Here is a 27,995-nt window from a genome sequence, read left to right on the forward strand (position 1 = left end):
GTACGTAAAAGCATGTTTGCATGCAGAGATTATTCTGCTACGCAGCGTGATTCTTCACATCAATTTTACAGTCGTGACATTTTTATAACCAATTGCTTGTATTGCAACGAATCAGTGTCGGAGAGTACGGTGCTCTCTGAACAGAGTATCTCTATAATCTTGAGCCTACCAGAGTCATCTCACAATAGGATACGAAGCCGAAATTTGCATTCTATAGATAGAAAATTTATATGGTTGGCTTTTTCGCGCCGAGAAAAGGGTGACACAGAAGTGAGTACACGAGGACGCTCTCTCTATGAATCAATCGTCACTGATTAACATGAACGAAAGTCGACCTGGTTCAGGTTCAGTGACTCACTTTCATAGGTACACTCGAACGTATCTCTGCATATAGTGTGCATGCTATGTTGGAAAATTTGAACTGCATTTGCAGCAAAAATTTGTCTGTATATAAAGTTATTTTCCCAGATTATGATGATCATGTGATGATGATGATGTTAGTTGACATGAATGGTTATCAATAAACTTTAAAGAGTATTTTGGTATCGCTTTTCAGTTAAGATAATTAGGTCTATGTCGCCCTTACTTGCTCATCTCTGATCACAAATCTTCAGCTCAGTTGAAAACCTGAAAACACAGTTATAAATTAAGTAAATTTGTCTTTCTGTCTGAATACTTATTTATGCATTGATTCAAAAATGCCTGTTATCCAGACGTCTAATTTTGAATTTCTCCAGCGAGTGAGGACAATTTGCTGTCGTTGGTCAACGTTTTTTCGAGCGCAAGGATAATATGTGAACTGTTCTCTTTAAGGCCTAATTTTTCTATTGTGAGCAGTTATTATTTTGTTGCATTCGATTTTCATAAATTAGTCACAATTAACATTTTTTATAAGGGCCAATTTTCTAAATAACCGTATAGAACAAAGGTATTTGAATAGGAGTTTTCAAGCGAAGAACCAGACGTGAATTGAAATGCTGTAGTGCTTCACATAACATTGTATTTGCTTGTTAACTGGCACCTTTCCTCCTGGGGTTGATTCGAAAAGTTTTGTAGTTTCTGTAGTGATCAACTTACATCTACTTACTATAGGCAGAGTCCCTCCAGTTAAACATCACTGATTCTTATTTTGCTGGTTAGCAATATCATCTACGTAAAATGCTACACGATATTAAAACAAGCCCCCCTCTTATTCTAAATCTCACCCTAAACCCCAACCCTTTCGTTTATAATGAATGCGCACTGCTGTATTTTTATTTGTTTTACAAAGGTAATAACACATGGCGATGATATCAACTTGGTGGTTGTATAGCATGATCTTTCCAAGATATGCAATCTCCTTCATCAGATGATAAGATTATGCAAAATTCATTGTTCACCCACGTTTTGCCCCCGATATTTTTGAAAACATTAGTCAAATTTTCGTTAATTTGTTAACCTAAGATTGATATATTGGTAGAATTTACTTTTTAAAATTCATGAATAATGGCCAACTTTGTCCTTTAAAACTTTTTCACTGTGTCGAGCGATGAGGAATAGATCTTCAAAGAAAAGTACGCCCTCGGAGCTGTCACATTCTGCCTCGCTGAGAGACTACACTTTAGGGTTCGAGGCGAGATCATGCTTCCTGATTGTGTATGTCATCAGGTTGGAAGGTGATTACACCAAATCAAATCTAGTGTTTATTTCCGGATGATACACCAAATAAATATTATGACCTTTTCATTATTAAGTATTTACAAATTGATACGCAAGATAAAATTGATGGCATCATAATACAGCAAGTATGTTTGCATGCTTCGTGTTTGTACAGTCCTGAAAATTGATCAAATAACCAATGCAATATTTACGCACTGTACTTTTGCACGAAATAACTACATAAAATGATCAAGGTGAACAACAGAGAATTCGAAAGTCCTCACTCATATGAATGTGTCTCAAGTATGAAACATTTTAAGCATTTTAAGTGTTGTAAGGGAATGTAATAGGTCGGCAGGGTTCAGAGGACAACAGGCTAGTATTGAAATTGTAAACCGATTTCAGCAAGTCTGGCGTTAAACGTTTCGTCGATGGCTTGACTTTCTTCGGGCGTTAGACGATTCCTCCACGCGCCAACCTTACCTGAGGGTGCAAAAACAAACACTAAAGTCAGATTTACGACCACAGTACCAAACTTAACGCTGTGATGGCGACGTAGCAAAACAAACAGACAAAAATTTTTTCAGATATACAGTGGTACAACAACAGCTCTTGTGTCGGTAAACATGATCTAAAAGCAATCCCAGCTGTTGATACGTACCCATTCGCAGCTGTTCTGCCTTATCACCGAATGGGACTCTAAAGTTGGCATTTTTGTTCTCCTTCATGACGTCAAATGAAGATCGTCTTGTTATTTCATCTAGAGTGTTTTCATCCAGTGGTTTGTCCAGGAAGTTACTGATTTTACGGACACTACCCTTCAAGTCCTATAGAATCAGAATATGGAAGAGAGAGAGAGAGAGAGAGAGAGAGAGAGAGAGAGAGAGAGAGAGAGAGAGAGAGAGAGAGAGAGAGAGAGAGAACGTACAAAATGATAATTATCGTTTGGATCGCATGGGGACGCAGGAAACTTTCAAGTCACAGGAGAGATTGGTGTAATTTTTGTTTTGTCTTCATTCGGCGTACGTTTACTCCCTACACAGTATAAATTTGTTGCAAGCCTGAAGACGTGTTGAGTGTTATAGTCTGCCGACTAACTCCATCTGATTACCTAATGTGTTAATTTTGTCAGTTGATGGAATTCACTTGACACAACATAGACCCTGTAGGGTGTACGGTCAGAGTGTCTCGACAGTGTCTATATATGAGCACAGAGACTAACAGCTCTTGTCGCTAAAGGGTGCTCCCTTTGGTGCACTAGGGAGCCGTTATAATTTAAGGCCTGGGGGTCAGGAGGAATTAAAGTGGAAACTAAAAAATTCGAGTAACCCCCCAGCCAACCGTCATGAACTTAAGTAACCCCTTCTCTAAACACAAATTTCGACTGACACCCCAAATTAGAAAAGTCAAATGTTAATTTGTAAAATTTACCAAAATACAGCAATAGTAAAAGCATTTCAAATCCTGGTTTACCCTACTAGATTATCATTGGTTATCTCATAACGGTTAAAAAAGGTGGAACCAACAAAATGAAATTCAAAGTCACAGCAAAATGTAGTCACCCTATTACCAGTATCCAACCATATAGTATTGTTTAATTTGGTTGGATATCATGACAGCGTTTTCACTAGGATCTGACAGGGAAGAATTTGAAAGTACGGGGGGAGCACGCACGAGTACCAGAGGGGGTCTCCCTTATCTTGCGTTGAAAATTTTAAGTTATTCATATGTGCAATTAAAATATATGTTTCTGTGGTAAACAGGATGAATTCACAACACTTCAGTTTTGTCATAGATCCTGTGAACTAATAATGGTATCTGCTGACTACATTCCTCCATGACCTAGATCTCCTTCCACCTCTGGTCACAACGGTTGGAAAACGACTGTATGACATCATCATCACCACTGTCACTGGTGCTATTGAGTACATGAACAACAATATCATTCTCGTCATCACTATCTTTTGTTTCATAATCAGTATTGCTGGTAGTGGCACCTACATTTACTTGTAGTTTTTGCCTGGTTTCACGAAGTTAATATTTATTGTTCTGTTAAAGTATTTATTTTCTTCATATAAGAGTAAAATAAAATGCGTTATATTCATATGGGGTATCAAAAATGTTGTTGCTGCAATAGTCTTCATCAAGAGACTGCTAAAACTTGTGTCAAAGAGGAAAGACAAAACAAACAATACAAAGAAAACAAAAATTAAATGTAAAGATGAAATTTACATTTGGTTGAAAGACACAAGTAATCTCTATTGCTCTTCTGGTATTTTTGGACTATGACAAATCATTTTCTTGCATAACAGATGGATTTGTTATTTAGGCAGTCCACTGTTTTGTATGTGTAGAATTAGCGCATAGCTTTCATTACACATAATCAGTACCATAGAGTATATGTTTTTCATGCTTGATTAGGTAAGAATACCATTGTTTTTGTCAGAAAATACAGACAAATTACTCATTTAGTAATGATAGTTAATACATCGGTATATTAAATTGTACAATGTTTTTATAGAATTGTGTTTTTCATTCGTTTCTATTATATTGTATCATATCATAACTGAACTAAATGCTTCAGTACATTTCCAGTAGTCCCCTTCTTCCTCTCCACATTTTGAGCAGTCCCCTTGTAACTTTCAAGCTTTTGAGTGACTCCCCTTCAGATTCCTCCACCTCTCAGGCCCTAAATAATGACGGCTCCCTTAGTGTGGCAGTGTAAGCGATAGGTGGTTGCGATCAGGCACAGTCCTTAGAGACTGTGGATCTGGTTACGCGAGAAGATGGGTTATTTTGTTGGAAACAAGTAGATTTTATCAGGACAATCACCTGATCGTAGTATAAGGAAGACAACAGCACCCGACTGCCCCATGTTTGACTTCTTCTCCAGGCGAAGTGTAGTTATTATGCAATTTTACCAACTCTTAACTACCCGGTTATGGAGGGACTGTGTAGAATGTCAATTAACCCCGAGTGACGAATATGACAAAGAAATGTTGACATTATGACAATTTTAATCATCCTTTGGCAAAAGAGATTAAAGAACATTACATTCTTGATCTCACATATAGGGTATTTTTGAAAATGGTGATAAGTTTTTCTATGTGATGCATTAAACCTCCTTGCTGATATATCTGAGAGATGTCTCTGTTGATTCAAAAAATGAAAAAGTTCGACCGTATTGTTTTCGGACCGTGTTAGTAATGCAACATTTATGGAATAGATGTACGTACGAACAAACTAAGAAACACGCATACAATAAATAAATAAATAGATAAATGAATAAATAAATAAAAAAAACAATAAATAGTAAACGTTAATAAATGTATAAGAAATAAAGAAACTAATGAATGAATAAATTCGAATTCCCTGTCATTCAAGAAAGAAGTGTATGAGACAATTTACGATTGTTGTATTGTGAGCAATCGGAGATGCGTTATTGTCTTCTTACAATTTGACCTTATATTACTCTTTGTCAAGCTTGTTAGAAAATAAATACTCACGTATTTCATGTCTTCGTAGAAAAGGAAGAGAACATTGTCATCGTTCCGATGTTTCCACCAGTATGCAATGCTTTCAAACCAACATCCATGAACGACTATTTGCAAAAAAAAAACCATTTTAAAAAAAGATACATTGGATGTCTTCGTGTCATCGAGAATTTGCAATTTGTCACTTTTAACAGCACCATTCTGTAACACGGCATTTCATTAGCATAATATTCCCCCCCCCCCCCGGAAAAGTCCCTGAAAGCTCGTTTTAAAACCAGTAGTAAGCCTTCTTTCGAGTCATGATCTTTGAAGAGATCTCGATTCAAAAACCTGATGTTCACACGCTTTTCAAAGAACAAGAAGTGGTTATTTTGCAATCGTATGTGAATGATGACTTTTTCAGTTGTTGCAAATCAGACATGTTCCAAATGCCATTTTAGTCTCGGTATCTTTATAATCACGGAAATAAAACTGTATAAAGTGTAAAATGCGGGGTATGATGAAAATTCCCCATTTACAATTAATTACTAGCATAAAATTAATGTTCATTAATATAATTGGCACAAGGAAGTACCAATCTACATCACATCTTTCACTAAGTGATAAAGTGGTCATACGTCACAAGTGAGAAACCTAAAAACTCTTTTTGAATTTGGTGTGTTCTTTCAATCGACATTCTCGGAGACTTGTAGCTGGATGTCATTTGGTTTGAAGTGGGACTCTTCAACGACACTGATAAACAAAATGAAAATAAGAGAATTTACATCGTTCATTTACCAGTAAGCAAATTGTTGCACGAAAGCAAATGGAATGAAATCAAATGTTAAGATACCGTTTCCTTTCAAGAAGTTATTGAAAATTCTTCCCATCCCCATGGATGTAGTTTGAACTCGTAGTACGATATTAATACGTCTTTGGGATTTCTTGCGACGTAAATTACCTGTAAGTTAAAGAGCGAATTGAGCGAGTCAAAAGGGTTTTGAGCGAATCTATAAGTATGTCAGAATGGAGTTTCTATAACACAAGCAGTCAATTTTTTTCTGCGTATTGAGCTTCGATCTGCCATGGACGACGATCTTCATCAGAATGACAAAAAGAAATGAAATATTTATAGTTGACCAGTAGATGGCGGTGTGATCAACTGACAACTGATTGTAAATATGGGGTATTTTAAGACCCCAAATTCTAGTTATTTGTGCATGTGGATTATGACGCTTAATATTAATGGCTTCTCGGATCTTCCTTGTCAAGTCATACTGTGCTGAATCAATGATAGATTGATGATGATCAATGATGATCCGAATCGATATTGTGGTGTAATTGTTGTGCATGTTGGGATAAGGCTGCTGAAATTGTCTTATCTCTAACAGATTTCCGATGTTCGTATATTCTTGTTTTAAGTTCAACTTGTCGACCTGTGTCATCGACGTAAGTTTAGTCACAATCCTTACACGGTATATGGTATATTGCACCACATCGCTGGTCCGGGGTTGTTTTGTCCCTTGGAGAAACAAGAAGGTGCCGCAAAGTTTGATGGGGTTTGAAAGCAACGGAGATGACGTATTTCCTGCAAATTCTGCACAGTTCCTCTGAGATACCTTGTGCATAAGGTAATGTTATCATGCCTTATCATGTTGTCTTGAATTAATGGCTATCCCTTGTTCGGGAGGATAAGCGATCATATACAGATGTTGTTTCAGTGCCCATGTTGGATAACCACCAGTGGCCAGTACTTCGTCATGTTCCTTATGTTCAAATTACTTATCTTCGTCTCAGGTAACAATGGTGTGACATCTGTATTTTAGTGTTCGGACTACTCCATATTTTTGGCGAAGGGATGATGAGAAGAAAATCTAAGATACTGATTGGTATGAATTGGTTTTCTATACACCTTTAAATGCAACGAACCGTTTGCATATGAAGAATAAAGAAAAGCGATGGTATTGTTAGTTTCAGTCTCGCTGATGAGCTTGATGTATTCATATTGATATGATCTGTGAAGGTCGCAACATTATCCTTTTTCATAACTGAAAACGTATCTTTCACATATTGTTTCCAGATCCGCGGTCCAATCCTTGTTGTTGTAAGGTTGTAAGTGCTTGCTCCTTAAAAACCTCCGTATACAAGTTGGTCACAATAGGCGAAACTGGACTATCCATAGCCGCGTCATGTATTTGTCTGTAGAGCTGACACAAAGTATGTGGTGTTTAATACAACAACACCCAATAACTCAATGATGTTCTCCACACTCAGAGCCGTTCTTTCACTCAAAGTGCCATCAGTATCAAGTTTTGATTCGATGACTTCTAATGCTTTATCAACCGGCGCACGTCATACGATACCAGGATTTCTTCTTCTTCTTCTTCCTAGTCTAGCCACCTTCAACAAATTGAAGATTTTGCTAGTTGTGCGCAACTGAATTTACAATGTAGATAATCACTCATAGAAATGTGCTACTTAGGCTTTGAAATTTTCGAGTGTTTCTGCTGTCACAATGTCTGGGGGTAAATTGTTCCAGTCAATAATAGTTCTTTGGAAAAAAGGATTCTTTCCTGTAGTCTGTCTTAAATTTTGGAACCTGGTACGTTCTACAGTGCATGTGTCTTGTGAGCCTATTTGGTTGATTCAGAAATTTATCGTTATCAATGGCTACTGATTGCTTACTAATTTTAAATAACATTTCAAGTCTGGTCTCTTTTCTACGTTGTTCTAGGGATTTCCATTGTAGTTTTTGTAACATAGCATTAACACTTGATTGGGAACGGTATTTGTTGAAAACGAAACGAGCAGCACGTTTTTGTACTTTTTCTATGATGGGTCCCAAACTGTAGGTGCATATTCCAGCATAGGTCTAACAAGAGCTTTGTAAGCTTTTTCTTTTACTGAGTAGGAGCTAATGTTGAGATTTCTCCGTAGAAAACCAAGAGTTTTATTGGCTTTGTTACAAATTGAATTTATGTGTTCCTGCCAGTTTAGCTCAGATGTCAAAATACAACCAAGATATTTTTCTGACATTTTGTGCGTAAGTATTTTTCCGTCTAGTTTGTAATCATAAATAAGTGGTGAGTGTTTTCTAGTAACTGTGAGTACAGAACACTTGTCAGGATGAAAAGACATCTGCCATTTTAATCTGCCAAAATTGCTAGTTTATCAAGATCAGACTGTAGTTCTTGACAATCAGCTGCTGAGGTAATAGTGAGATAAGCAATTGTATCATCTGCAAACAAACGAACGGTGGATTTCAAGTCTGCATGGATATCATTAATATAGAACAAGAACAATGACGGGCCCAGTACTGACCCTTGGGGGACACCAGACTCAACTTTTGCAGTGCCAGCTAAAGCACTCACCATCCACCACTACTGCGATTTGAAAGAAAGGATTGTATCCAGTTCAGAGTTTTGCCCCTAATGCCGTAATGGTGTAATTTGTGAGTCAGTAGGCTATGACTGACCCTGTCAAAAAGCCTTAGAAAAGTCCATTACAAGAACATCTGTTTGTTTACCACATTCCATATTGACTGTTAAGTCATCAATGAGTTCAAGTAACTGAGCTTCACATGAGCGACGCTGTCTGAATCCATGTTGTAACGGGTACAGGATGTTGTTTGTTTCAGCATGGGCCATTATGTGTTTTGTTACAATGTGTTCCATCAACTTACAGCATACACATGTAAGAGAGATAGGTCTATAGTTTTCCGCATTATACTTCTGGCCTTTTTTGTAAAATGGAGTTACAGTGGCTTTACGCCAGTCATCAGGAATTTCACCACTGACATACGACTTTCGAAAAATGATGGTGAGAATTGGTGCGATTTCATTTGCAAGCTGTTTTAAAACGAAAGGCCTGATGTTGTCTGGACCTGCTGCTTTGTGCGGATTTAAATTTGCAAACAATTTTCTAACACCAAACATTGTTATGTTAATATCTCAAAGAGATGGTACATTTGAGCCATCTGGCATATGGCACCGATCATTGAATTCATTGGCTGTGAAGTTCTTGCCCTCGGAGAAAGCTGTCTGGAACTGTTTATTCAGTATATTTGCTTAAAAACTATCTACTGTTGATTGACCAATCAGAGTGCTCAATTCAGGGTGTTTTATTTACTCGTAAAGCCTTGGTCACCAAATTCCAGACACGAATGACAGCGCCGTAGTAAAGTACTGTCCAATCAAAAGTGAACATGTCATATTCTGTAGACATCTGGTACGTTTTAATATTCAAATTTGGTAACATGGCGGAAACCAGCTGCAACACAACATCTGCTGTGCCCTAGGGCATTTATATAATGTGCCCTAGGGCATTTATAGGATGTTCCATTACATTGGAAGGCTATTTCACAAATAAAAGTTTTAATTCATATCCTAAACATGTTACATTGACAAAGGGGACGGTTGACGTAAACACATTGAAAACGAAAATATATCAGTTAGGGGCGATAGTTTTTAAGTCGGATAAAGCCCGAGTACGAGGGCTCTTCTGGTATATAAAGTCCAACCCTACGATAAAATGTCTCGGCCTGCGGCCTCGACATTTTATCGTTGGGTTGGACTTTATATACCAGAAGAGCCCTCGTACTCGGGCTTTATCCTATACTTTATACCACGCATCAGTATGAAGCCGTCCATTCTCTTTAAGCGGGGCCACACCACACTTACCGGTCTTTTTATGTTTACTGTATGTCCAAAAGCGTTTCATGGTTGAATGTTTATTATCATCTTGTTTGGGGGTGAAGATGTCTTCTATATAATTCCAATATGTCTGGCGGAGTCTCTTTTGAACAATATGCTTCACTTCTTTAAACTGGGCGACATGATTTGGATGGGCTGATTTTTTCATTTTCTTGTATAGTCTATTTCGTTTTCTTATCAAGTGCCTAATTTCCTGTGTAATCCGAGGAAAACTATCTTTTGCCTTGGCTAATTTATGAGGTATGTGCTTTGCAATTGATTCTTCTAATGACAGTTTAAAGGATGGCATCTTGCTACAAAGTCCTTAGAGTTCTTCACGTGGTACGGAGTTTTTGCCAACTGATGAACTCAAAATATTGGCAAGGAGCTTGGCTCTTGCACATGTAATGGAAATCTGTTAGAGATAAGACAATTTCATTGGCCTTATCCCAACATGTACAACAATTACATCGTTATATCGATTGAGATCCCATCACTATCATTGATTCAGTACGGTATGACTTGCCAAGGAAGATTCGAGAAGCCATTAACATTAAGCGTCATAATCCACAAATAACCAGGGATGGGGGTCTTGAAATACCCCATAATTACAATAAGTTGATAACACCGCCATCTAGTGGTCAACTATAAATATTTCATTTCTTTCTATCATTTTGATGGAGATCGTAGTCAATGACAGATCGAAAGCTCAATACGCAGAAAAACATTGAAAGATTTTGTTATATAAACTCCATACTAACAGTTAATCTGCAAAACTGATGAATATCTTTGGACACTAACACAGTACGTTGACAGCATTCGTTCAAACATGAAGCGAGCCGTATAGAAGAAAGATGACGAAAATGGAAACTTTGATGGAGAAATCCATTGCATTCAAACATAAGTCTCACCTTGGGTTTCATGTGAAACATTCCTTTCGGTAATAATCGCTTTGGTAAATGCGACTTTATGTATCTCGGTGATTCAACAGACTCCAGTAAGTTGTAAATCCGTAATTTTTTTTCCGGGTGGACAAACTCAAGAAACGGTATACGCATGGTCAATGGCAACTTGTCGGTCTCTTCTAAGTCATGGCTACCTCGAATGAGAGATGCTATTTCTTGGGTCCAAGTTGTACCTAGAAAACGAAAGACTCAGTAGTCTGTGTCGTTAAAATCAAACATTTACATTAACTAAGAAGTAGTCAGTGACGACCAAGAAATCAAATTGATATATGCATGGATTACTTGAGCCCTAAACAATAGTGGATATCTACCAGTAATACGGCAGTATAATACGATAGGGCTGTGTCAGGCTACTTGTGAGCGCAGCGAAAACAGCAGACCCAGTTCGAACAAATTGTGAAATGTCAAGGTGTTCGTCTCAGCATTGTCATGCAACTACAAGACAGGCCTTACTAGGATCGTAGCCCTAATATGCATTGATTTCCCCTTATTCAAAATGTATGCTGTTGTCTTTACACCGTGACTGATATGTTGTTATTTTTTGTGGTTCTTGTGGAAGTGAAATTATAAACACCATTGCTTTTAGTGATCTCCGAGTGGATTTATCTGGCGTCCATCGCGTCCATTTCGATGATAACATTAGACGACAACAAACAGGGCGATCAACACAACCAGCTGCAATGTGAAGTAAATCACTCTTTCCTGCCTTTGTAGAGGGTCAATGTTCTCGTTGTCAATGTTTAAGTGGAGGTGCATTTTTGAGTGCTGTGATTCACTGTGTTGCATTGCACAGGGCCTCGCCACTGTTAACCATTTATAACGATACAATTAATTATACTTTGATTCCCTGCCCTAAACATCAGCGAAAAATCCCCAATTTCATAAGCCTAATCATATACTGTGTTCACATTGGGTAAAATTGGACACGTTTCAGCGACACTATTTGTGATTTGCAAAGACGGTGGATTAATAGTTTGAGTCCCGTTGTGTCCAAACACAGAAAGTTAAGTCTTAAGTTTGGTGTTTTAGCCGGCTTAATGTGCCCTCTCGAGTTCAAAGGGTGTGTAGGCCAAGCATATCATTGTAACAAGACTGATGACAAATGAGAACGTGACTTCTCTTCTGTTTTTTTTTTTTGTTTGCATGCTGTAAATCCGTTAAAGATGGAGTCATCGTCGCCTTAACAGCCTGAGTGTAGACCAAATGCAACTTTTTACCGATTTAAGCCCATAAGTTTGATACGTCTTAAATTTTAGCTATTTTTTTACACACGACTGTACCTATTGGTTCCGTTCAGCATTCGTTGGACTTTTCGTCCGACCAGACTAAAATAAGCAGTCTGATCTCTTCATGGGACCAATGTTGCCACGAAATGCAGTACTCTGTTTGGCCACCATGACGAAAGTGAATCGAATGTTGTTGTAATTTGTTACACGTTACTAATACCTGTCGCGTATAAGGGTGCTTAAAATATCTCTAAGGCCAGGAAGAAAAAATAAATTGTTCATCGGAATCGCCGCTTCTACTTTGGCATATTTGGATTTTTTTTTTTTTTGATCGCGGCAAATTCTTACTTCAGCATTACAAATATTTTTAGTACTGCCGCTGGTGGCGCCCTACACTGTGTCGGGTTTTCGCGGGCACGGGATTTTGAATGAGACTTCATACGTGTTCGGACTTAGTTGATCGCCAACACGTTGTTGTGACGTCTGAATTTGGCGAATCACGAGGCGAAGTGGGTCGATTTGGCCAGAAATTTGCTCGTTTTGTAAAGGTTAGTACATGTCACATCATGAGTATTAATTTGATCGCCAACATTCGACGTGATGGCCAACAGTTAGTTCCAGACACGCTATTCAGTGTTTGTCCTGATATACGTTCGGCGATTTGTTCAACAAGATCGTGACAGCAGATGGATGGTGCATCCGATTGAATGAAAATTGGCATTATTGCATCGAAAGTATAAAAATTTACGGCAATGACAAAACACATGGTTGCGTCGATGTTAAAGTACGATCTGAATAATGACTATATAACTTCATTCCAATCACAGTACAGTGTTGTTAGACCATTGTGTAAACTGTGTATATATAGACAGTGGTAAAGAGGCGAAAACATGGGGCCAAAGTAAAATGAAAAAACTCAGATGCTAGGTCCCACCTGGACAATATTAAAGGACAATACTGAGTTGTTGAATTTCAGTGATTTGCTGTACATTTCAGTTTTATTCTGAGAGAATGTTGAAATGCTCAGAATATGTTGTGCAAACACTAATTGTGAATGTAATGGCCCATGTTATTGTTGGGAAATATAGTATTGAATTCAGTTACCAGTATCAGTGTTTCTTGTCTGAGATATTTCTGGTAAAAAGGGAAACAATTATCTTGCCTTGTCTGCATCTGTGCAAAAATGCCAGAGAACCGCGTTTACCTTCGGCCTAAAAAAAAAATAAAAAAAATTTCGCTCGCCGCTCCTGGGAATTGGTCCAAAAAATCCGATGAACAAGATTTTTTTTTCTCTGGCCTAAAGTGGCTCAATCCGTTCACACAGGGGGTTGTGGATAGGGCTAATCTGTAAACCGGCTCATTTCTGGACAGCAACACTGTCTCAACTTTGAAACGTTTCAGGTCCACTTAGGAGCGTCCACACGTTACTTTTTATGCCACGTTTCCGAAGCGTCTCAATGGACTTGATGTGAACAGGCCTTTAAAAGCAGTCTAGCGACCGATAGAGCTCACTGGAAGTTAAAATTGAGAGTGTATACAACTTACGATATTACAATCACTGATTGTCTCCACATATGCATCCAATTATGACCGCTGACTGTGTATGAATATAATTGGGTAATGAACTGTGCACTGAGAAAACACACAAATTTAAATGCAAAATATTTCAGGGTACATACAGTTATATCAGATAGAAAAGTGAGAAAATTTAGCCTAAACATTGCACATGTAAATTCACCCATCATTTGACCAAATGAGGGCATAGGGTATTAAAAATAGCCAACTACAAAAGCTACAACATATTATGCTTACTTGTAATCACTGTTTTGAAAAAAGAGACAATGCAGCAGGCTTGCCAAATAACAACAAACAGACTTATTTCTAAGACATTTAAACCTCCGATATGGGAAATAAAGCTGAAGACAGTCGAGTAGCTAACTGTCATGTCGGACAGGCTTCACAGCATCCTCTCTTGATAAACATTGTAATCATCGTGGCGGGACTGTGCAAGCTACTGTGGACGAGACACGATAGGAAACACCATACGAAAGCAACTCTACATCGTGCAAGTTGTCACTTGAAGAAACCAGGGTGAATAAGCATCTCAATGCATAGTGTTGTCTTTTGGGGTGGAAAGAGAAAAAAGATAGCCTCACCGGATTTAGGATACGTCACAATGTACACATCATCCTTCCTGACGGTGAAATTCTTAACAGCATCAAGAGCCGAGGGTGGGAAGACGTTGTCGTAATATAAAACTCCCTCGTAGTGGTAGAGGCGGCCGAGATCAACCATGTTGTGGACAAAGAGTAACGTGGATTATACTGTGTGGAGGGACTGTGACTGTGATTGTATGTTGCTCTACGACAAATACATATAATTCGCTCGTAATCTCGCTTCTGTTATGTATGGTAATCGCTTGTCTGCGTATCACTTCTGACATGTGACCATGTATCTGCTACTCTTATGTAAGATATTTTTTTTGTCTATAAATTCACTTGTCAGTCTACCATGTATAGACCGAAGAGATCATGTAAGAACTTTTTGTTTATAAATTTACTTTTCGGTATACTATATATAAGGCCAAAAAAAAGAAATGTTTCTGGTCAGGTCGTTCTTTAAAAAATGGTGCGGCGACGCGCATTTTATTTTATTTTTTAATTTTTTTTTTGCCTCAAGGGAGGAAGAAGGGTCAGTTTTATAGTTTTATCAATATAGTCACATAAATACTGTTCATGCAGACACTGATCATGCCCCAAAGAATTTTCTCTTTCTCTTCAGCCATTTCGGTTTGGTGTCAGCCGCGGCCGCCGGCCATAAACAGAAAAAAGGGTGACTCGCTGTTGTTCAAGTGACGCGCGCGCTGACCAGAAACATTTCTTTTATTTTTTTTTGGCCTAAGCGTAGACAGTAGACAGTTTCTCTACTGTCTATGGTATAACCAAGTTTAGGATCTCTGATATGACAAGAGCCTAACGTTTATTTGTCAACGATCACGTAATCTATGAAGGATTGAACAAGATTGAAATAATGGACGGCACAAGCCTTCTATGGCAAAAGAACGATGCTATAGCACGAGACTTGGTCCAGCGTTGATATAGAGCGACAACCAGTTAGCAAGACAGAGAAAATTTTGGAAGAATGCAACGTGTCGGTTCAATTCACAATAAAAGCATGTAGAGATAGGTACATAAATCACTCAACATGCCGGAGCTAGTATGTTGTACTCGTAACCAACAAAAGACTAGTATGCAGAGTAAATGACTCGAGGTGGACGAAATTCCTTTCCATTCAAGTTTTTGATGTGAATCGAAAGATGGATCATTATTCCAAAAAGTCATACTGGAAACTGGTCAAAATCTTTTTATAACATAAATGACGAATTATTCCTCACCACAGACACTCGTATCTATGGTCCAATACTCAGTACAAAACAACTTGTTCTCAATTATGAGAAAATAAACAGCGAGACAATATGACATAGAAATCAGCATTGATAAAAAATAGGCACAAGTTCAAGTGTGAAAAACATCCTAAAAATATGAGAGAATTTTGGACGTATGATCTAAGATTAAAGTAACATTCCATACAATGGTCCAGTGTATGGCAAGAGAGAAGCTAGGAAAATCGAGAAAGTAATTTAACACGTTGAGGCTGCTGTGCATGGTTACGAGGTTAGATGTAACCCTCAACAATTGCAATGTGTAACCGTACCCTCTGTGCCCAAGTTCAGAGATTGCCATAAAGCCATTATGGTGATACCGGGAGGGCACATTGTATACATTTTGTGTATTTCGCTCACTGCTTTAATAGCAGTTAGAGCACTCTGAGATTGTTGGACAGCCTCTTGCGTAATAAGGGGCGTTCACTGTTGGCAGTATGCTTCGCTCATGGTACGTGTTGGCGATATATAGATATAGATATAGATATATATATATATATATATAGTTTGACAAGCAGGTCACCATTTTGAATGCATCTTTTTCGAACAAGACAGAGGTAATAGCACATTGGCACATGGTAATTTAATGAACTAGTCTGTTGTATATCATGATCTTTCGAATACATGTAGTCATCTTCATCAGATGATAAAATTTAAGGTTAGAAAATTCAGGGTTTTACTATGAGTATGGATTTCTCTGTCAACATGCGCTTTTTTTTTCGGGAGGGTACTGCATGTTACAAAGCGTTCCCTCTATATCACTTTTTTAAAAACATTAGTCAAACATTTGGTTATTTGTTAACGTAAGATTGGTATATTGGTAGAGTTTACTTGTAGCATGACAAGCTGGAGTAAGCTGAGTGCGACAGAAGTGTATGGCTTCTTTTTTCTTCCGTTTTCAACTTGTCAAAACCCGATTTTGGCAGGATCCCATTGCGTTAATTGCTTGCATTTTATTGTAAAATACAATGCAACAGAACGGCAATCAAGTTCTTTTATTTCGAAAAAAACATGATTTTAATTATTTTTTGAATTCCTTCAATTCTTGCCATTTCAGAATATGAAAGGAATTGGAAAACAAAATTGACGTTTTTGCAACGTAAAACATTATTGCAAATGAGACAAGCACAGGCTCGGAACAGGTCAAAATGTCCATGTCATCTTTGCGAATTTGAAACTTTTTCATACACTGTGCGTCAAGTGATTAGGCCGGGAAAATATGTTTAAAATAGATTTTCGGAAAAGAGTAGCACTCGCAGTAATAAAATCCTTCTGGAGCTGTCATATTCTGCTACGCTGAGAGAGACTACACTTTTATGACCTGTAGGTTCAAAGCGGAATCATCGATGCTTCCTGATAGCGTATGTCATCAGGTTGGAATGTGAAATTTACCAAGTAATCAAGGCTTGTACAGCAATGAATCTGTCTCAGTGTGTGCGAACGTATGAAAGCCCACAAGGGACACTATCACGTGCGCACCAAATAGTATCACTTGCGCACTAGAAACTTCCTATCTCGTGCAGACCAGATACTATCTCGTGGCCACGACATACTATCACGTGCGCACGAGAAACTATCTCGTGGCCACGATAAAGTATCTGGTGCGCACAAGATACTATCTGGTGCGGACCTGATACTTTCACGTGCGCACAAGATAGTATCTCGTGCGCACGAGATAATTTTTTTTCTCACAAAATGTCCCTTATGGGCTTTCATACGAACGGTTCTATACACACGGATCTCTTATCTTGATGCAAGAGTCAGCTCACCATAGGATACAAAGCCAAATATTTCACCTTTGATCGATCAGAGAATTTGGAACGTTGGCTTTTTCATGTGGACAGGAAGTAAATCTGCTGAGCCAGGACATTTTTTATGAACCAATCGTCGCTGGCTCACATTAATAAATGGAAGTCGACAAAGTCCAAGGCGGCAAATTGTATTGTCAAGGTAAACTCGTTGGAGCTATCTATACCGTTTTTCAGTAATCATTCGTTTGTCAGGGTAAATGCGGTAGATCGAGTTGATCCAGCCAGCATCTAAAGATGTATTTGTGTATAAAGTACGTATACTTTATGTATTATTTTGTTTTCTCTCAAAGCTTTGATTAAAATGTACTAAAGGAACTGTGGTTGTTATAGTATAATGCAATCCTCTCTCTACAAAATTCATCCCTGACTACCAGGTCAGCTACACAAAGATTTGTATAACATAGAAGATTCAGTATAACGTTTTTAATATGCTTACCCATTAAAAAAAACTATCAAACCATACATGGCACAATGCACGATTTCATCTTCTTAAAACATACATCAAGATGCTGATTTCCACTGAATTCACAGATTCCTCATAGCGATGACGTGATCGTCTCTACGGTGTATATCATTGTGGCTTTACCATATACATTAATTTGGAATGACTAATACATTGATGGTGAAATTATAATATTTTGTCGGTTGAAACTGCATGTCTGAAAACTAATTACAACTCATTTTATAATATCTGAAAGAGAGCCTTCATTGATGCCACAATATGTACCAGTCCTGTAGACTGCCATACAACCATATCCGATGAAAATGTTTACTGTCACAACTTAATGAACTTGAAAGAAATTTGTACTGTTACACGAAATATGATAAAACGATCAAGATAACCAAGAGAGAAAGCCCTCACCCATGCGCATATGAAGGTGTCTGAAGTATGTGACAATTTAAGCACCTATAGTGTTAAAGAATGTAATAGGTCGACAGGGGTCGGAGGACAAAGTGCAGACTAGTATTTAAACTCTAAACCGATTTCAGCAAGTCTAGCGTTAAATGTTTCGTCGATGGCTTGACTTTCTTCGGGCGTTAGACGACTCCTCCAAGTGCCAACCTTACCTGAGGATGCAAACAGAAACATGAAAGTCAGATTTATGATATCGGCGTACTACACTCCTCGCTGTGATAGCGACGTAGCAAAACAAACAGACAAACATATTTAAAGCACATTGAAAGGAATACAGTAGTACATTAACATGTGTATTAACACATGATCTAAATGCAATGCCTCCAGTGGTTACATACCCATTCGCAGCAGTTCTGCCTTCTCACGGAATGAGACTCTAAAGTTGACATTTTTGTTCTCCTTCATGACGTCAAACGTAGATCGTCTTGTTATTTCATCCAGAGTGTTTTCATCCAGTGGTTTGTCCAGGAAGTTACTGATTTTACGGACACTGCCCTTCAAGTCCTATAGAATCAGAATGTGGAAGAGAGAGAGAGAGAGAGAGAGAGAGAGAGAGAGAGAGAGAGAGAGAGAGAGAGAGAGAGAGAGAGAGAGAGCAGATACGAGCTTGATAATTATCGTTTTGATCGCATGGCGACGCATGGTGTACTTTGTGTCTTGTCTTCATTCGGCGTACCTCTATTCCCTACACCGCATAAAGTTGTGAAACCCTGAAAACGTGTTCTCTAAGGATTAAATGTTATAGTCTGCCGACGAACTCCATCTGATGACCTTATGTGTTGACTTTGTCAGAAGTCTTAGACTGACTTCACTTGACAGACTGCAGAGCTCAGACCCTTTAGGGTATACGGTCATAGTGTTTTGACAGTTTCTATTGGCACAGAGGCTAAGAGATCCATCACTGAAGGGTGCTTTACATCGGTGCATTAGTATGAATATGTAAGCAATATATTGTCACGTAGCGTGGGCAGTAGACGTATAAGAGACGGCACGATACACCGAAATATATTCTAAGTCGTAGTACTTTATTCAGCTGAGTAACTCTAGTTACACGGTAAACTTCTATGACCTACACTAGTCGTCAGGGTCACGGTTGAACGTCGTCTCGGGGCGTCGTCGGTAAAGTGCCCGTAGACACGGTCCATCCACGGAGGGACCGTGTCCCCAAAGTTCTCCTAAAACGGTGTCTGATGTTCTCTCCCTAACACACTGAGATGCAAAGTTTATATTGAGTGTCAGAAACTGCAAAGTCATGGGTCTATAATTAACTAAAAAACAATCGGGTCTCAGGATCTGCAAAGTCATGCGTCTATAATTAACTACGAACAATCGGCAAAGTCAAATCGCTGTTGGTTAAGTACAATGTCAAACAAGGGTAAAGGTCGTCCAGGCATTGATGATAACTTCAGTAGTTGAAACAATAAAAGGTCACGAAAACGAACACGGGAGATAACGTGCAGGGTTACTGTCGGTCATTACAGTCAAATTCAAAGGTTAAATTCTAAGCATATATATGGCTACGTTACAATATGGTTGCGATCGGTTAATGAGGGAAGCTGGGATACTTTGTTTGAAACAAAATTTTATTAGGACAATCACCTGATCGTGGTATCAGGAAGACTCAAGAACATCAGACAGTCCTGAGTCAAGCCTTCTCCTAGCCATTTGTACTTATTATGCAATGTCACCGACCTTTAACTACCCTGTTATGGAGGGACTGTGTGGAATGTCTATCAACCTCTAGCGACAAATGTGACAAAGAAATGTTGACATTATGGCAAGTTAAATCATGTCTTTGGACAAAAGAGATTTAATAATGTACATTCTCAATCTTCTATATGCAATAAGCCTTTCTATGTGAAATTATTCCTTGCTGATATATCGAAAAAGATGTCTCTGTATAGATACAAACAAATTCAAAAATTTCGATTGTGTTGTTCGAGGACCGTATTCGTAATGTTACACTCACGGAATGAATGTATTGTGCGCTATCAGAGATGCGTTGTTTGACCGCGTAAAACTTTACAGTACTCCCTTTCAATCTTGTTACAAAATAAATACTCACGTTTTTCATGTCTTCGAAGAAAAGGAAGAGAACATTGTCATCGTTCCGATGTTGCCACCAGTACGCGACGTTTTCAAACCAACATCCATGAACCACTTTATACCAATGGAAATTTAAAAATAAAGATATATTTCATGGCTCCGTGTCATTGAGAATTTGCATTCATTCTGTAACATCTCATCTCAGTAGCATATTGTTCCCCCCCCCCAAGTCCCTGAAATCTCGCTTTAAAACAAGGGTTAAGCCTACATTTGAGTCCCGATCTTTGATGACAATCTCGACTCGAGATCTCATGACCATTCGCTTTTAAAAGAAAAGGAAATGACTATTTTCGATTGTGATGTGAATGATAACCTTTTTAGTTGTTGCAAATCAGAAATGTTTCCGAATGCATTCTCTTCTCTTTATCTGTATAATCACAAAGTGAAAGTGTGTAAGATGCGAGATATGATGAATATTTCACTTTTATAATTAATCACTAGCATGAAAGCTTAATACTGTAACAGAAACAATGCTCATTAATGTAATTGGCATAAAGGAAAACTAATCTACGTCACATCTTTCACTCATTGTTAAGTGGTCACACGTTACACGCCAGAAACTTCGATCTCTTTTTGGATCTGGTGTGTACTTTCGACAAACATCAATAAAAGTCTTGCATTTCATAAAGGGCCAAGGCAGCACAATTCGACCATATGACCTTGCTTCAATCGACATTCTCGGAGATTTGTAGCTGAATGTCATTTGGTCTTGAGTGGAGCTCTTCAACGACTCTGATAAAGGAAGTGAAGATAAGAGAATTTCGTGGTTTCGAGCGACAATTTGCTTGGAAGCAAATGGATCAAAATCAAAGCAAATCATATTAAAATGTTTAGATACCGTTTCCTTTCAGGAAGTTACTGAAAAATTCTTCCCATCCCCATGGATGTAGTTTGAACTCGTAGTACGATATTAATACGTCTTTGGGATTTCTTGCCACGTATATGACCTGTAAGCCAAAAGAGCGAATAGGGAGAGTTTATAAAGGTTTTGGGCAAACCTATCAGAGTATGTTGACAGCATTCGTTCAAACATGAGGCTAGCAGTGTAACGTAAGATGAGATTATGAAAATGGGCATTTTGAGATGAATGATACATGTTCATCCATTGCACTCAAACATATTAAGTCTCACCTTCGGTTTCATGTGAAACATTCCTTGCGGTAATAATCGCTTTGGTAAATGTGTCTTTATGTATCTCGGTGACTCCACAGACTCCAGGAATTTGTAAAACTCCAATTTCTTTTCCGGGTGGACAAACTCAAGGAACGGTATGCGCATGCCCAGTGGTAACTTGTCGGTCTCTTCTATGTCATCGCTACCTCGAATAAGAGATGCTATTTCCTGGGTCCAAGTTGTACCTACAAATTGAAAGCCCCAATAGTCTATGTTGTAAAATCAACTATTTCCATAGCTAAGATCTAGTCGGTAATGAAATTAGTAGATGTATGGATAGATTACTTGAACCATGAAAACAGTAAACAACGACCTTGGTGAACAACAGTGGTGTCGGCTACCTGTGACCACAGTGAAAACAGCTGACCCACAAAGAACATATTGTAAAATGCTAAGTTGTTCGTCTCAGAATTCTCAAGGGAACTACAAGCAAGGCATTACCAGGACCCTGGCCCTGACTTGACCCTGACGTGACCCTATACCGAATGTATGGTATGCTATCATTTTTTATGGTTCCTATGAAAGTGGTCAGACACTATTACTTTTAATGTACTCAGAGTAGATTTATTGGCGTCCATCGCGTCCATTTCGAATGATATCATTAGCGACAACAATCAGGGAGCTGAACACAGTCTGTTGAAAGTTTTTTTGCGAGCCTCTATTGGAAGCCAATGCAGATCAGTTAAAACTTGAGTGATGTGACAAAATCTACGTGTACGGCTAACGAAGCGAGCTGCAGCGTTTTGGACTGATTGCAGACGTGCAAGTTGATCTTCGTGGACACCATAAAGGAGACTATTACAATAGTCCGACCGGGAAGTAACAAACGCGTGGATCAATTTCTCCGTGGTTGCTTTATCAAGTAAATTACGTATCTTGCTGATCCTAGATAATGAAAAATAACCATTTCTGCAGATCTGACTTATATGATTTGACATTGAGCCATCACTGCTGAGAGAAACACCTAAATTCTGAACGGAGAGAGAAGGAATGATGTTGATTTCACCTACTCTCAGGCTGGTCAGTGGTACAGTATCTGATTTAAGGTGCGATGAGAAGTGGACGACCTCTGTCTTATTATCGTTGAGAGCTAGCAAGTTACATTTCATCCATCCGCGAATTTCGTCGACACATGTCTCAGCATTGACTTTCACGTCATTTGGATTGTTACAGACAACATAGATTTGCGTATCGTCCGCATACATCATATAATCAAGATCGTGAGCAATAATTACATCTTCTAATGGAGCCGTGTACAAGGTAAAGAGGATTGGTCCTAACACTGAACCTTGTGGGACACCAAACTTCATGAATGAATTCGACTATGTAGAAGAGCCTACCTTGACGTGTTGATTACGATTTAACAAATACGACCGGAACCAAGACAAAGCTGTGCTAGTAATGCTAAAACGAAATTCAAGTCTTTGTAGAAGCACCTCGTGATCGATGGTGTCAAATGCGGCAGATAAATCTCAGGAGCAGAACATCCTTTTTCTCATTCAGGGCCAGCATGATGTCATTGTGGACACGCACAAGAGCAGTCTTAGTACTGTGGTTAGTACGATATGCGCTTTGACATTTGGTAAACAAATTAAATTTGCTTGGATGAATGTTTAATTGCGAAGCTACAATCCGCTCAAGGATTTTCGATAAAAATGACAAATTTGATACGGGTCTGTAATTTTTAAGGATATTCTTGTCCAGATCAGGTTTCTTAAGCAGTGGTCTGATGATGGCAGATTTGAAATGACTGGGAACGTTGCCGGTAGAAAGTGACGCATTAAACAAAATGGCCAAGAAAGGTGCGAAAGCATTGATATGATATTTGGTATAGTTTGCTGGCAGTGGGTCAAGGTCGCATGTTTTTGAAGACGTTTGCTTAACCAACGATGTTACTTCATCTGTTGAAACAGAAATAAAGTTAGTAAATGTGTGGATTGGTAGGATGTCATCACGATTAATGCAAGGAGTTTGAGTGCCAAGGCCCTCACGAAGTTTCAACACCTTACTATCAAAGAAGTCGATGAATTTTGTAGGAATTTCTGTCACGGGAATGTTACTTGGAAGGACGTTAGAATTGGTTGTTCTAGCGTCAGACAACTCAGCAATGATCTTATACAATCTCTTGGTGTCAGCCTATTGTATTCGATTCCGATGATAACTGTATATTATATTGCGTAAGAACAAGAATACACAATCACTGACTGTCTCCAGATATTTAATCCGTTACGTAATATGATATACTACATTCTGACTGCACTGTAAAGTTAAGTGTTCAAGGATAGAACACCAATTAAACGCCTTTTTGTAACACTTTTTGAACGCGTCTAGACGTTCAGAAATTTAACACTACGTGTTCAACAAACGTTCAAATTTTGAACACACGTGTGCAGATTTTGAACGCTACGTGTTCATCAGACATTATATTGAACACCATGGTGTTCCATATCTGAACACACGTTGCACATGAAATGTGTTCAAAAAATTGAACGCATTTACGCGTTCAAAGGGCTGTAACACTTTTTGAACGCATGGACGCCGTTCAACGATAAGTGTGTTAAAGGCTAGAACACATGTTGCGCGCTTGTTAAACACCTTTAATTTTGGGCGTTCAGGGGGTGTTCAAGCCATGAAATAACATTACAGACCACTGATATCCAGTAAAATTATTTTATTCTAAATATGAACAAAACATTTCTAGAGTAAAATACAATAATTTACTGTAAAATGGGCAAATAAACATTGCCACTTTGTATGTAAAGTTTGTCAGAGGAAAATACCAACGGTGTTAACACCCTCCCATCAAAAACATAAGCAATATAAAATCACCATAAAATATAAATCACCATCGTTTTAAAAAATATGAACAAAGTAATGACAAAACAGGTTTTACTTAAAATATTGTGGATTACGTTTTATGTTCATACTTGTTTAAAACGTACAAAAATCATCTAAAAAGCTCGAAATTTGGCTTACTTGTTTGTTGTGTTGAAAACACGTATATGTATGAAATGCATACTCCATTTTTGTAAGATGGTTTCTTAAAGACATTTCCTCTTGTGTAGACAATTGTAAATTTTGAAGAAAAAAAGTTAGTCAAGGCTTCTCTAGTGCACATGGTATATAGTTGTCCACACTAAAGTAAACACAACATGTCAAGTTGTCAAAGTGTCACGGTAAGGCACAACATGCAGAAAGTGGGGAAAGTGGGTCCTTAGCAGGGTAAAACCTATTTCCTTGTCCAACAAAGTCCTTCATAAACAAAAAGGTTTGTTTATTTGTAATATCTCAATTCTGGATTACCCTGCTATTAATTTCAATACAATTTTTTACCAAAAATAGTAAAAATCACCCTAAAAATGAAAAAAATGTAGATTTCATCATAACTTGAATATATCACATTCTGGTAATCCCTAATGTCTTAAAAATGTGTGAAATGTCTTTAATGTCTTAAAAATACAAAGTTGCAAATTTCTGCATATTTGAACAATCTTAAAAAGGTTATCAGTAGAGGTCTATGTCCTAAATATCAAAGCTGTTCAATTAGCAGTTTTGAAGAAGATTTTTTAAAGACATTTTGACCAAAAATGACAAAAATTGCCATGAAATATAAAAATTTGAATATTTCATTACAACTAGCACAAATTTGACTATGGTCATTTTTAGGGACATGTTTACCAAATATTGAAAACGTCAGTAAAAGAGAAGAAGATTTTTGCCCAAATATAGCAAAATTAGCCTCAAAAATATAAATTTGCATATTTCATCATAATTTGAACATATGTGATTAGGGTAATCTTTGGAGACCTGTAATCCAAATATTAAAGGATTCGTACAGGCTGTTTTGGAGAAAAAAACCTTTGGATGTACAAATTTGAGGACAATGCTACACATCCTCCTATTTAGCTGACAGCAAAGCTAAAAACCAGTTGCTAAGTACAAGAGACGTGTTGAGCTACAACACAAAATAATCTTAGGTTTGGTAACAGACTATCAATTAAATGTTACAGGGGCGTAAGCTTTCAAGGACGTAAAATCTCCTTCATCAGATGCAAGGGGGAATGAAAAATTGAAGCACAAAGTGACAGAAAATTCAGAGCCAAAATTTCAGAAAATTCAGTAATTCAGAGTGGACATATTTACTCTGAATGTTCTGTCGCTTTCAGCTTTTAATTAATTTTTCATTCCACCTTTGCATCTGATAAGGGAGACTACACCTCTGTGAAAGCTTATTCTCCGGCAACATTTAGTTAGTCATAGCAAGCATGCTACCAAAGCTTAGATCAATTCAGAACAAAAATACAGAAACTTATCAAACTTCAGTTACTGACCCTTGGAAGTTTAAATCTACATTAGAGATGAACTGAGGTTCTCAAGTTGTTTCCAGCCAGCTACCAGTACACTCATCTTCTTTATTATCTGTACCATCAGCTTCTGTAACAACGCTTCGATTTTCAGTTAAATCCAACTTTTTACATCCTGAAAATAATGCAACAATAGGTAATATGGTGCGATGAAACTTTAAATGAAAGACAAGGGGCTGATTAGGTCAAGGAAAAAGGGTGACTTTCATATACAGTGACTCTCTTCAATACTGTTACAAAATATTTGCAGCTCTTGTCATCAACTGAATCAATTAAAATAAAAAAGACAAACTCTCATATGCTGAAACAATACATTGTATACTCTACGATGTTTAATTGATGTTTTACATGCGATTGTGTCTACTAAAAGACATGTGCTAGCTGTGATTACGCAGCTGTACTATGCAAGGCGTATCGATCGCGCTCAGGTCAAGGGCTATCGCTACTGTTGTGTTGCGATGACCCTTGACCCGAGTGAAATCGATCGATAGGCTATGGCCAAAAGTACCACTGCGTATTCACGGCTAGTTCTTGGTATACCAGCCTCTAAAAGAAACAAGGTTTCTTCACGTAGTTAAGCTATTTCATAGTACAATACAATTAATTTCGAAGGATAATAATACAGATGCTTCAAAATCTAATACCTTTTTTCTATTTTGGAGAGGAAACTTACCTTTCTGGTCTTGCTTCCGCACGATCACGACTTCAGGGTGCGCTTACAAGAAAAATGTCGCAACATCCGTTTTGATGCATCATGGGATAGGAAAAGGCACCAAACTTGAACACCAAGTGTTTAGAAGTAGAACGCCTCTTGCACGCCGATGTTAAAATTAAAACGTTCATGATGGTTTTCTGATTTTCTTTTCAAATTTTGAAAATTTCTACCCGTAATAAACGTTTAAAATTATTTTGTATACTTCCTTTTTTTAGAAAAAACATGCTTTCAGCAATAGTAGACCGGAGATATTTTTCACTTAGTGTGAAATTCGTTACAACAAAATCCGTGTACGTTTGCCGGACAGTGAAGCAGTAGTAAATTTAATATAGCCATTGTAAAGTAAAAACACAAAAGATTGCTAATTGTTTCACAGTATTGTTAAATTTCTGTGACATAGTGTTCAGGTTTAGAACATCATTGTTAATAATATGAACACTAGTGTTAACAATATGAACACTAGCCGTTCAAATTTAAACACCGACATGTACATTTTGAACGCGTAAAGACGCGTCTAGCGTCCACTATTTTTACAGTGTGGACATGAATATAACCGAGTAATGAACTTCAAGTTTGCACTGAGAAAATACACAGACTTCTAATTTCGATGTAAAATATATGTAATAATTATGAATATTAGGAAGGTTAAATAATTTCATTTTGACAATAATATACAAATGGAAAAACAATGTCAAGAAGAAAAAGAAATTAGCCTGAATTGCATATGTACATCCATACCTCATTTGACCAAAATGAGAGCAAGTGAGTCTTAAAATAGTCAATTACAAAAACTACAATATGCAATCAATTGTAAACACTTTTTTAGAAAAAATAGAGACAATTTAAACCTTAGATATCGGGGAATAAACCCCAAAATAGTCTAGGAGCTTATATTTGGAAATGTCCGTTCGGACATGCTTCACAGTGTCCTCTCTTGATGGATGTCGTAATCATAGTGGCGGGAATGTGCGAGCAGCCAGCCCCATGTACGCATGCCGTTTTGCCTTCTTTGCTTTCAGCTGTCAGACTGGAATGGCTTTTTTTAATATAACGGTAAGAGTACAGGCGGAAAATTGTCTAGCACTAATTGTCCTGCGTCACGACTGTGAGTAAGACACAATAGGGATAGAAACACCATACGAAAGCAACTATACAACGTCAAAATAGTTTCCTTGCCACTTGAGAGACAAGGGAACATGAATATCACATTGCATAACGCGTTGTCTAGCGTTGACTTTAGAGGTGGGGAGAGAAAAAAGATAGCCTCACCTGATTTAGGATACGTCACGATATATACATCATCCTTCCTGACGGTGAAATTCTTAACAGCAGCAAGAGTTGAGGGTGGAAAGAAATTTTCGCAAAATAAAACCCCTTCGTAGTGGTAGAGGCGGCCGGGATCAACCATGTTGTGGACAACGAGTAACGTGTATTGTACGTTGAACTACAACAACTGGTGATCTCGCTTCTATTTA

General features: G+C 37.9%; 2 protein-coding genes across 2 annotated transcripts; both read right to left on the reverse strand.

The window, feature by feature from the left end:
• Window positions 1–1,467: 1,467 nt before the first annotated feature.
• LOC139135153 (sulfotransferase 1B1-like) lies at window positions 1,468–14,383 on the reverse strand. Its single transcript, XM_070702409.1, has 6 exons — window positions 14,150–14,383; window positions 10,714–10,940; window positions 5,965–6,072; window positions 5,145–5,239; window positions 2,300–2,465; window positions 1,468–2,121 (listed from the first exon to the last, which is right to left on the reverse strand). The coding sequence occupies exons 3-6, from the start codon at window positions 6,005–6,007 to the stop codon at window positions 2,015–2,017; spliced, it is 411 nt and encodes a 136-aa protein (XP_070558510.1). The 5' UTR covers window positions 6,008–6,072; window positions 10,714–10,940; window positions 14,150–14,383; the 3' UTR covers window positions 1,468–2,014.
• Window positions 14,384–17,654: 3,271 nt separating this feature from the next.
• LOC139135150 (sulfotransferase 1C4-like) lies at window positions 17,655–27,991 on the reverse strand. Its single transcript, XM_070702405.1, has 6 exons — window positions 27,790–27,991; window positions 21,400–21,626; window positions 21,107–21,215; window positions 20,228–20,322; window positions 18,501–18,666; window positions 17,655–18,314 (listed from the first exon to the last, which is right to left on the reverse strand). The coding sequence occupies exons 1-6, from the start codon at window positions 27,926–27,928 to the stop codon at window positions 18,208–18,210; spliced, it is 843 nt and encodes a 280-aa protein (XP_070558506.1). The 5' UTR covers window positions 27,929–27,991; the 3' UTR covers window positions 17,655–18,207.
• Between the last annotated feature and the right edge of the window lie 4 nt (window positions 27,992–27,995).

Source organism: Ptychodera flava, chromosome 6 (assembly GCF_041260155.1).
Source record: "Ptychodera flava strain L36383 chromosome 6, AS_Pfla_20210202, whole genome shotgun sequence".
Taxonomy (NCBI): domain Eukaryota; kingdom Metazoa; phylum Hemichordata; class Enteropneusta; family Ptychoderidae; genus Ptychodera; species Ptychodera flava.